The following is a 12,748-nucleotide window of genomic DNA, read 5'->3' as shown; positions in this document are numbered from 1 at the left end:
CCAGATAAGAATATTCCCAAAGAAAGGAACGTCATAACGCTTGAGGTAATGACTTGTGAAGTTGAAATCATTGAGAAATTCTCTTTGTTACACAGACGTATGCATGTAACTGGGTACTGCCTTCAACTTATATCAAATTCCTAGAAGGACCCATTGCACCATAACTTCAATACTTTAGCTGCCGAGGAACAGAACGCAGCCTTCACCAGATGCATAATATTAATTCAGTATTCAAATTATGCCAAGGAACCATCAGAATTGGTCAAAACCATTTATGTAAGCTGAGCAAGTACCATAAAAAATCTAAACCCTATTCTCGATGACTTGGGTCTCATTCATGTGGGTGGAAGAATTTCTAACTTGTTACTTCCCTACGAGCAAAAACATCAAATCATACTACCTGCTCATCATTACATCACTAAACTGATAATATTGGCTGAACATAAATGGCTGCTGCTTACTGATCCTCATCTTCTGATATCGCCACTATGTCAGAGATATTGGATACAATCAATATGACAGGTAGTCAGGAAATGCCTCCATACATGCCTTGTTTGTCAGAAACTACAAGCTGCATCTGGGCAGCAACTTGTGGGTAGTTTGCCTACAGAATTTTACTAATGTGGGTTTGGACTATGCTAACTCTTTCTTAACAAAATTGAACAACAAATGTGCAGCAAGATGACCCAAAAGTCATATATTGCACTGCTTAGCAGCCAATGCTTTCCTCACCCCTGCACATTTCCTGATTACCGAGCTCGATAGCTGCAGTCGCTTAATTGCGGCCAATATCCAGTATTCGGGAGATAGTGGGTTCAAATCCCACTGTCGGCAGCCCTGAAGATGGTTTTCCGTAGTTTCCTATTTTCACACCAGGCAAATGCTGGGGCTGTAAATTAATTAAGGCCATGGCCGCTTCCTTCCCACTCCTATCCCTTTCCTGTCTATCGTCGCCGGAAGACCTATCTGTGTCGGTGCGACATAAAGCAACTTGCATTTCCTGATTGCCACGAACATACTGCACTGGCGTAGCAGGGGGAGAGCTGATACTCCCAGGTGGCAGATAGGGGGGTCCTAACCGGCTTGCCGGCGGACTTGAGTGAAATAAAATAGCTCTCACAGACCAAGCACACAACCCCCTGTGCGTGGGGATGCAGGCGAAGAATACACCCACGGTATCCCCTGCCTGTCTTAAAAGGTGACTGAAAGGGGCGACCAGGGGATGATCAAATTAAGACCATGAGATTACTTGTAATTAGTACCATCATGCAGGGAACACCATGGGTCACTTTTACTTGCGAGTAGTACCACTATGTTAGGTACACAATAGGTTTGTGATTAGTAGTGACAGTGTGTGAATAAGGATGGGTTTTACAGTACCTGTGATTAGTAACACTATATGAGCAACACCATGGATCTGCATTGCCTATGATTAGTACCCGCTATGTGAGGAACACAATGGGATAGTACAAGTCCCTGTGATTAGTACACTTATGGGAGGAACACCATAGGTTTGTGTTGCCTGTAAATTGTGCTGCAATGTGAGAAACACTATAGGTCTGCGTTACATGTACATATTACATTACCTCTGAGTAGTACCATAATGTGTGGAATACTGCGAGTCTATGCTACTTTTGATTAGTACCGCAACATGACAAATACCATGGTTCTACTTTACTAGCGATAAGTCCTGTTATGAGGGGCTGATGACCTTGATTTTGGACCCCTTTAGACAACAAGCATCATTGATTCAGGATTGTGCTTTAGAAGCAGTCCCTTGGTCAGTAATACTATTGTTTTATGTTAGTTTCTGGGAATGTGGGGCATTGTGGGTTGGATCCACTGATTGTTTTAAATTCATATTCATTTGTCATCATCACGTTTTGAATTCCGTTCAGTGGATGATTTTGGACGTTTAAATTGTCATTACATTTTGTCTCATTTTGTACCATTAGGGGCCAATGACCTAGATGTTAGGCCTCTTTAAACAACTAGCATCATCATCATCATCATCATCATCATCATCATCATCATCATTTCCTGATTGGTGAAACACTCACATCCTTAGTTCAATATGACGTCACTTCCTCTCTGATCAGTAAACTTTCCCCATGGTAACATATTCAACAACTGAACCAGCATTTCTGGAGAAAGTGTCACAGGGAGTATTTGAACACTTTGCAGCAATGTGGCAAGTGGACAAGAATGAATTGCAACTTACAGTATGTCGTGATGATATTGTACTTAATAAGGAAGACAACTTCCCACCTCTTCAATAGAGATATGTTATGATTGAAACAGTTCATACTCATGATGACAGCTTGGTACGAGTTGCAACAGTGAGATCACATTCTGCCCTGTTCAGGAGACCTTTTCATAAATTGTCTCTCCTTCCAGTTGAAAGTAATAGGCAATGAATTGGTAAACTCAGCCTTTCAGTTTCTATTTTAAGTCTTATTTATTTTCTGTTGTGGTAACCTAGAGTGGGTGGTATGTTCTCCATGATTGATGAATCTTGGAATCTGTTTATTTTTCTCACTAACACCTCAGTCATTATTTCAAAGGTCAGACAGCCTTTGTTGGACCGTATGTCCACACTTCTTTTCACATTTGTAAATTTTAAAATTAAGATGATGCTCAACGTTGGCTGTTCTATATTATGAAAGAAACAAAAGATAGTAGATAAATACTAGTTATGGCATCAAAAAGTGTGTTGTTTTATGATTCAAGTATATTTCAGTATAAATAAATGGCTTGGCTGGTCATTTATGTGACTTTGTTACTTGTGTGGTCCTTTCCATTAACATTACTTTGATGTATCTGTTCTTTAAAGAACGAGTGTCTGCTGTGTTAAGGTTGTTCATAGTTATGGGCTGTCTTAGTTAACCTCATCATCTGCTACAAAAGTAGCTCTTAATAGTGTGCCATGTGACTATTAGTTAACTGTATTTGCTTACCTTATTTTCATACTGGTACTTCTTGAATTTATATTGGGTTTATTTATTTATACTTAGTATTTTAATTCATGCTGAATGCCATATTTAAATTTTAGTGTTAATAATTCAATTTCTTTCCATACTGGAGGGAGTTAGAGTATTATTCTCTCCTTAACTTTGTTTGCAGATCTCTGGGAAACGTGGTGCTCAGGAATTGGCAAAAGCACTGGTAGCACGAGGAGTTGACAGGCTTGATTTTGTTCTGGATGAAGGATTTCCTCTCACTAAAGGTTTAATTCCTGGAACTGATAGGCATGTTGCCATGTAAGTATACCTGTTTAATTTTGATCAATTGTGGAGTGGTATGTTGTTTTAATATACAGTACCTGTATTCTGATATTTAGTGTTCAAGGAATAATTTATCTACTTGGTCATATTTCTGTCCATAACCAAGAATCATGTTTTTTTTTGTACAAATATCCTCTGTCCATTTATTAGCACATCCAAGAAGCTCTCCCTGAGTCATGGGGCATTGTCAATCTGTATTTGACATTTACATTTCTTCTCAGCTTCAGTTAACACGTTCACTGTGTATTAGCAGAGAGTGACATACCCGCCAACCTGAACAAAATATTTGTGTGGCACTATTTAAAAGTTGTAATTATCAAAGTTTTGTACGTTGGTAGGACGAGTTCTATCGAACTTGTGGACTTATTCCACTCACGGGCCTGGTGCGTGACCCGCACGGTGGTTTGAAATTGAGAAGTAATACGGGTCACCAGACGGATTACGCACCATGCGCATTGGTAGATTACTGTGCATTATTTACTGCGGATAGCAAACAAATGCATAAAGTATGTTACAGACATAAATATATTCACATTTACACTTCTCTATTACAGAATTTGACAAACAAAAATGAGATACTTTGACTAAATGTGTAGGTCCTGTGATGTTGAAGGAACCACATTGTCGGCCATCAGAAAAAATATAAATAAAATGATAACATAAGCATCACGACGCAGTCAAAAATGATTACTGCATGTCCTTTCAAGTTAGTTATAAATGTGATGAGGAATAAATAACAATTAGAAGTTCTTTCATGTTATACACATGTATGATCCACGAATAAACGACAATTACAAGTTCAGTTCTTTTACTGAACATATTGCTGTAGCGGAATTTATTTATTTCAAAAGCGGAACCACTCGTAATTCTCCTGAATAATTAATAAACAGAAAATGCAGTGCCTTAGCTTGCATTGAAGTGGTCTTGCTGCTCAAAGATCCCACAAATGAATGATGACGTATGGCAACAACTCTGGAGAGGAAATACGCGGGAAACTGAATACGCATGCGCAAATATGGCTACGGACGAATCTGCTAGTAGACTGGACTTACACGATGTGCGGGATGACAATTAGAGCCTTTCTTACCATGCGGGAAACCTGTGATTTACATTTCCTAGCAATCGTCCCATGACGTGCTAGGCACGTGCTCCGCACTTGCTTATAAAGTAGTGTCACGCGCCCAGCGCGTGATCCGCATTGAACGTGTTAAAAGGAAACATGCAGTATTCCTTAAGAGTTAGTCTGGCGCCTTGCCATACTGGTCAACATAGTGTCCTTTGTTTCAAAGAATCCCGGGTTCAATTCCCGGCTGGGCTGGGTATGCTAGCATGTCTCGTTATTCCACTGGCTTGAGGGCTGGGTGTTTGTGTTAGTCGTGATACACATCCTCACCTACATACATTACAAACCACCACAGAAATGCGCACAATAAACACTTCCCTCCATGTAAGGTTGGTGTCAGGAAAGACATCCAGCCGTAAAATTGGGCTTAATCCACATGAAGTTACAACTCCAGATAATTGCAAAAAGACCAGGAGAAAGAAGAGGAATGAGTTCAGTTTTAGCGTTATTAATATATTTTATCCATAAGTATCATAAACTGTTCAAAAAAGGAATTTGGTCAATTTTCTACATTTTCATACCTCCATGATGTGCATACATATTGAAATGTAAACAGACACGCAGTGGAAATGAACCTTCTTGTTTGCATAAGAATTGAAATGAAAAGTGTTCCTTGGACACTCAGTGCAGGACATCAGTGCACAACGTTTCATATAGTGGAAGCCATTTCTTTTCAGTTTTGACGTAGTTAATCTATAACTGTGAGGTTGTTCAGTTTATCAAAACTAATTGAGGGTAAAATAAATGTAGAAAATATCTGAAAAAGAAAACATTTAAAACAGCATATACCTAAAAAACATACCATTTATAAAAAACAGAATGACATGTTTTTTCTTGAAAGAATATCATCAGATGCTATCAAATCACACTTTTGTTTTGCTCCATTTAAGTTGGTATTGTAAATTTACTCATTCAGACAAATATTTCAGGTTCCCTATGGGAATCAACATCTATATCATCTGATGGCCAAGCACGCATCATTTTTGGGTAATGAGACAAAGTCTCTCAAGTGCATTGGCACTGCCAGTGGCTCCAAGTAGCCTACACAGTGGCCTTCACGGTATGCACTAGCCAGCATCTTGGTGGGTGTGCTATGTACCAACTGATGAGCCCAACATAGCACATGTGGGCAAAATGCTGGCAACCAGGAATGAGTTAGCTGGAAAATTTATAATGTCCAATAACGGATCATTTATGTTGGTATTATAAATTTACTCATTCGGACAAATATTTCAGGTTCCCTATGGGAATCAACATCTATATCATTTGATGGCCAAGCAGGCATCATTTTTGGGTAATGAGACAAAGTCTCTCAAGTGCATTGGCACTGCCAGTGGCTCCAAGTAGCCTACACAGTGGCCTCCACGGTATGCACTAGCCAGCATCTTGGTGGGTGTGCTATGTACCAACTGATGAGCCCAACATAGCACATAGGGGTGAAATGCTGGCAACCAGGAATGAGTTAGCTGGAAAATTTATAATGTCCAATAACGGATCACTTATGTCAGATGAAACTATTTACAAATTCGTGTGATGTCATCAGAGCTGCATAAGGCTTGTAGCTGCTTCAAAGCGGAATCGTTGTTCTTTGATGAATTACGTTGGGGGGTCTTGTATGCAAGTTTTATTTTTTCATTTTCTTCGTCTGGAAAAGCCAAGGGGAGTGTAATACGTGAGGGGGTCTAATACATGAGTAAATACAGTATATAAGAAAACATAAAGGTCCAATAATACTGCCTTGAGGAATTCCCCTCTTAATTATTACAGGGTCAGATAAAGATTCACCTATTCTAATTCTCTGAGTTCTATTTTCTAGAAATATAGCCACCCATTCAGTCACTCTTTTGTCTAGTCCAATTGCACTCATTTTTGCCAGCAGTCTCCCATGATCTACCCTATCAAATGCCTTAGATAGATACAGTCCATTTGACCTCCTGAATTCAGGATATCTGCTATATCTTGCTGGAATCCTACAAGTTGAGCTTCAGTGGAATAACCTTTCCTAAACCCGAACTGCCTTCTATGGAACCAGTTATTAATTTTGCAAACATGTCTAATATAATCAGAAAGAATTCTTTCCCAAAGCTTACATGCAATGCATGTCAAACTGGCCTGTAATTTTCAGCTTTATGTCATAACACCCTTTCCTTTATACACAGGGGCTACTATAGCAACTCTCCATTCATTTGGTATAGCTCCTTCATGCAAACAATAATCAAATAAGTAAGTTACTTCAGATATGGTCCTATGTCCCAAACCATTGTCTTTAGTATATCCCCCAAAACCTTAACAATTCCAGCTGCTTTTCTAGTTTCTGACTGTGAATGTCATTGTTATCATAGGTAAATGTTAATAATTCTTTAGTATTATCCACCTCCTCTATCTGCACATTATCCATGTAAGTAACAATCTTTACATACTGCTGACTGAATACTTCTGCCCTTTGAGGATCCTTGTATACACACTCCCCTTGTTCATTAATGATTCCTGGAATATCCTTCTTGGAACCTGTTTCTGCCTTAAAGTACTGATACATACCCTTCTGTTCTTCACAAAAATTTGTATGACCGCCAATTATGCTTGCCATCATGTTATCCCTAGCTGACTTCTTTGCTATATTCAATTTCCTTCAATTTCTCCTTACTTCTGCAGCCAATTCTAACTCTATTTCTTTCCAACTTCCACCTTCTTCTCAGTCTCTTTACTGCTCTATTATAATATGGTGGATATTTACTGTTTCTTACCACCTTTAAAGGTACAAACCTGTTTTCACATTCCTCAACAATTGCTTTAACTCTTTCACTGCGGAAGTCGACTTTTGTCGACTTACTTCCCTATAGCATTCGCTGCGGTAATCGACTTGGTAATTTCCTGCTATAGATTCCGCGCACTTCTTTAATAAAGGCGCATTTAGTAGTACAAACATCTGTAGTCATGTATTGACTATGTACTAAGCATTGTTTGAAAACGTTGCTGCCAATACTGGACTTACTGTATGTTTATTTGTTATCTTTCACCCGCCCGCCCGCCAACATTCCTGTCAGTTGTCTGGATGATAGCAGGCTTCACTCAGCAGCTATGAGCACGCGGAACAACATTAGTAATGACAGTGAAGAAATCATCAATCTTTTAGTGGGGGATTCTGATTCAGACTGTTCAGAAAATTTCGACAATGAAACAAGTGATGATGTGCATAGTGATTGTTCGGAAGAAAGTGCCAACGAGGAATATCTTCATTTTGTATCGGACTAGCGGGATATTAGTGATGACATTGAAACTGCAATAATAAATGGAAGAATATTGTGCAATAAGCTTCAAAAAAAGCAATTAGTACTCCTGACTTCAGAAATCCTGTCATAATGGGACATCTACAAGAGTATCAGCGCAGTCCACTGGTGAAACGAGGAAGACCTTCTGATTACGTACCTCAAGCGCGCCTGACGGAGAGGCACTTTCTTGGAGAGCAGCATTACAAGAGTCACAAATATTGTGTTGTTTGTTCCATATTACCAGCAAAATGTTCAAAGAAAGGAAAGGGACTGTGCAAGAGAAAACAGACAGTATTTTTTTTCCGTAAGAATTGCTCACGACAGCCTGCAATGTTCGGAGGTGTATAACAGCAGTGTGTGTTTCAAGGACAAATGTCACTGCTATTTTGCCAAAGTTGAGTTAAAAGTGGTGCAATGGTATTGAATGTCACTACATACATACATACATACATTATCATTATAGTCTGTTATGCCTTTCAGCGTTCAGTCTGCAAGCCTCTGAGAATTTACTAAACGTCGCCACAATCCTCGATTTGCAACTAGTGTTGTGGCCTCATTTAGTTCTATACCTCTTATCTTTAAATCGTTAGAAACCGAGTCTAACCATCGTCGTCTTGGTCTCCCTCTACTTCTCTTACCCTCCATAACAGAGTCCATTATTATCCTAGGTAACCTATCCTCCTCCATTCGCCTCACATGACCCCACCACTGAAGCTGGTTTATGCGTACAGCTTCATCCATCGAGTTCATTCCTAAATTAGCCTTTATCTCCTCATTCCGAGTACCCTCCTGCCATTGTTCCCACCTGTTTGTACCAACAATCATTCTTGCTACTTTCATGTCTGTTACTTCTAACTTATGAATAAGATATCCCGAGTCCACCCAGCTTTCGCTCCCGTAAAGCAAAGTTGGTCTGAAAACAGACCGATGTAAAGATAGTTTCGTCTGGGAGCTGACTTCCTTCTTACAGAATACTGCTGATCGCAACTGCGAGCTCCCTGCATTAGCTTTACTACACCTTGATTCAATCTCACTTACTATATTACCATCCTGGGAGAACACACAACCTAAATACTTGAAATTATCGACCTGTTCTAGCTTTGTATCACCAATCTGACATTTAATTCTGTTGAATTTCTTACCTACTGACATCAATTTAGTCTTCGAGAGGCTAATTTTCATACCATACTCATTGCACCTATTTTCAAGTTCCAAGATATTAGACTGCAGGCTTTCGGCACAGTCCGCCATTAAGACCAAGTCGTCAGCATAGGCCAAACTGCTTACTACATTTCCACCTAACTGAATCCCTCCCTGCCATTTTATACCTTTCAGCAGATGATCCATGTAAACTACGAACAGCAAAGGTGAAAGATTACAGCCTTGTCTAACTCCTGTAAGTACCCTGAACCAAGAACTCATTCTACCATCAATTCTCACTGAAGCCCAATTGTCAACATAAATGCCTTTGATTGATTTTAATAATCTTCCTTTAATTACCTTTAATTAATAAAGTTTTAGTTCATTTGGAAAATACGAAAAAAATTACATTTTTCTGTAAGTGTTCTGTTTAGAAATAGCGCAGCGAAAGAGTTAAACCCATCCCAGAGTCTGTTTACATTTTTATTTACCGTTTTCCACCGATCATAGTTAATTTTTAAAAACACCCTCATGCCTATTTTATCAGCCATATGGCACTGCCTAATAGTCCTACTTTTAAGACCTTCCTTTTTATTACATTTATTTTTAACTATGACAGAAACAGCTTCATGATCACTAATACCATCTATTACTTCAGTTTCTCTATAGAGCTCATCTGGTTTTACCAGCACCACATCCAGAATGTTCTTCTCTCTAGTTGGTTCCATCACTTTCAGAAAAAGCTGCCCTTCCCATATTAACTTACTTGCCATTTGCTGGTAATGCTTCCTATCATTCACATTACCTTCCCAATTGACATTTGGTAAATTGAGATCACCCGCTACTACCATGTTCCTTTCCATTTCCTTTCCCACATAGCTGATTATCTTATCAAATAATTCTAAATCAGCATCAGCGCTACCCTTTCCCAGTCTGCACACTCCAAAGACATCAAGTTGCCTATTATGTTTAGAGATGAGCCTTACACATAGAATTTCATGTTTGTCATCTTTAACCTTTTTGTAGCTTACAAATTCTTCTTTCACCACAATGAATCCTACCATTCTTATCCTATCTCTACGATACACACTCCAGCTCCATGAGAATATTTCTGTATCCATTATATCATTTCTCAGCCATGATTCAACTCCTATTACAATATCTGGTATGTATATATATTAAATTACATGATTCTATTCCTTTCTTTACAATACTTCTACAGTTCAGCGCTAACATTTTTATGTCATCCCTTCTTGACTTTCAGATCCCTGTACCCTTATCACCGTTCCCTAGACCTCCCCATTTCCTGGAATGTACCTCCCTATAACCCTTCTAAACAAATTTCCTAACTTATATGTACCATTGTGGTTTAAGTGAAGGCCATCTGAGCCAAGATCCCTGTATCTTACCCACCCATTAGGATCTAGAAATCTCACTCCCAGTTTCCCACATACCCAGTCCATAATCTCATTTAAATCCCCAATCACCTTCCATTCGGTATCCTTCCTACACAGTATTCCATTGATAACCATCTCTGCTTCCTTAAACTTCACTCATGCTGCATTTACCAGATCCCACACTTCCCCAACTATGTTGGTACTTATACCTGATTGCCTTACGTTGTTTGTAACAACGTGAAATACTACCACCTTCTCCTTTCCCTCCTCCTTCTCTTCTACTTTCCTCAACATTTGCCTTAACCTAATTCCTGGATAACACACTACCCTGGTTCCCTTTCCTCCACACACTTTCCCCACATGTCTAACAATGGAATCCCCCAGGACCGGAGCCTCAATCCTACCCACCTCTTAGATCCCCTCTCCTCCTGGTCATCCCTATCTTACCTGATAGCTGCAGAAGCTACTACCACCTCCTTTTTCTCCCTCCCATGACCCTCCTCCATCTGTCTTTTCCTATTCTCTATTCTACATTCCCTTTCCTACCTTTGCCTTTTCTCCTACTTCCACACTTCTCAGAAACAGTTCCCTGTTCCTCATTTTCCCTCAGTTGATCTACCTGCAGTGACTCGTACTGATTTCTCACAGATACCTGTCCTGAATTCTGATCCTGAATAGAGTTCTTAGCCTGCAATCTCTCAAAGTCCTGCCCATTTCCATTCACTGCCACAGCCACTAATTTTAAATTCCAGTTTATATTTGATGCACCTGGTATGATGTTTCTAAAAAAAAACTGTGTATGAATTGAGATGTGCTTTATGTAGGGCTATTTCAACAATTAATTATTGGTCTAATGGGAATTCCATCTTTGTGCATTTTTGGTTGGGCTCTTGCTATTGGTATTCTAGGGTTCATGTTAGTTGACCTTCACAGCCCACACACTGATCACCCACCCCCGCCTGCAAGACAAAAAGCCCAGTGTGAGCAAGAATTGTAGACGTACTGAGAATGACCTTGTAAATCAAAGTCTAGAATGACATGGTTTAGTAATTCACAAACATTTTCAACAGTTTCTTTGTTCATCACCATCACCCACTCTTGACAACCTTTCTGACTCTCTCAAAGATATATCGTTATGTCAATTCATAAATGACATGAACCAATCTTTGCTTGCCATCTTCATTTCATCATACTATGGAAACTATAAATATTATTAATGTTGGCATAGTTATAGACTGCTTTCATGATGCTGAAGTGCATAAGGCTAAACTCATACTTACTTAGGATTTTAGCCTTTCAACTAATTCTTGCTCCTGTTCAGATGAAAGCAGACATTATAAGATGAGAGATGGATTGCAAAGAAAATCGGTATAATTTCCCAAGCAGACCTTATATTCTGAAGTTTAAAAATTACATTAAAATTATAGCAAGTGACACTTACCTTGATCTCTTTAGAATCTTCTTGGAGCTACAAAAATAGGTATTTCTATATAAAAACACTTGACTAACACAGAGAACTGATTTACCTAGATGTAGGGATAGAACCTACAAACTCTCACTGAAAATGGCTGGTGATATAAGCAAAGCATTGAGCACATTTGGACAACTGCTAGAACTGATCCCAATAGACCCATGATTCAAAACGTCCCACCCTACCCTATGAAATCTTGGAAACTCTTGTACCGATAGTTTGTGACTTACTGAATGGATATATAGATTATGTTTGGTTACAATATTGCTTGATTTTGCCTACAGTGTTGGAGTATCAGAAAAAGGCACTGCAACACTGGAACTGAGTGTCAAAGGAACTCCAAGTCATTCCAGCTTCCCTCCACCTGAATCTGCTATTGGTATATTGGCCTCTGCTGTAGCTCGCCTGGAAGAGAATCCACAGCCGGCTATGTTGGGTGAAGGACCAGAAGCAGCTACCTTCAAGTATTTAGCACCACATGTAAGTATGCTTTCTCATTTTCCAACTCTTGTGTATAGTAGAGATGGTCAACGGATCCCCAGTCGGCAGCCTTTGATCACAATACCCCGACCACCCTAGTGATAATGAGGGTTGCATAGTGGTTTCTTTCCACTGGACGCAATGGGCGCATGTCATTTATAGAAAAAGTGAACACTGTCAATAGCAAGGTTGTCATATTTTGCATCAATTATTTTAACTTGCTAGCATTTAATTTATTCTTAAGACAAAATATAAAAACCTAATCATGAACCGCAGCACAAACCAATATCGCAGCAAATTTTGTGCATAACCCGTGCGGTGGTTACAGATTGTAGAAGAAACAAAGAAACAAATACAGAAGGGATTGGCAAATAAATTTAACAAAGAACTTTCAAATAGCTTCACGTGATCACCATGAGATATTTATACATACAAATAGCTGGTCTCTCAAAATAACAAACTTAAATTCATTACAAAGTAGGCCTATTAAAGTATTAATTTTATGCTGCTAATATCAGTGTCTCATTAACAATAAGGAGGTAAACATTAAATCACAAAGTAGGGACTAGGATGATATTAATAAT

The 12,748-nt window shown here is 39.1% G+C and overlaps 1 protein-coding gene across 4 annotated transcripts in view; it reads left to right on the top strand.

Annotated features, from left to right (window-relative positions):
- The window catches only part of LOC136864264 (N-fatty-acyl-amino acid synthase/hydrolase PM20D1), a 372,268-nt gene that overhangs the window by 304,223 nt on the left and 55,297 nt on the right, over positions 1-12,748 (top strand). For all 4 annotated transcript variants that reach the window (XM_067141018.2, XM_067141017.2, XM_067141015.2 and 1 more), the window contains 2 exons: positions 3,124-3,260; positions 11,969-12,164. In XM_067141018.2, the coding sequence (XP_066997119.2) occupies positions 3,124-3,260; positions 11,969-12,164 (333 nt within the window). The remainder of the gene's footprint in view (positions 1-3,123; positions 3,261-11,968; positions 12,165-12,748) is intronic.

Source organism: Anabrus simplex, chromosome 2 (assembly GCF_040414725.1).
Source record: "Anabrus simplex isolate iqAnaSimp1 chromosome 2, ASM4041472v1, whole genome shotgun sequence".
NCBI classification, from domain to species: domain Eukaryota; kingdom Metazoa; phylum Arthropoda; class Insecta; order Orthoptera; family Tettigoniidae; genus Anabrus; species Anabrus simplex.
This window is presented reverse-complemented; position numbering and strand designations above follow the sequence as displayed.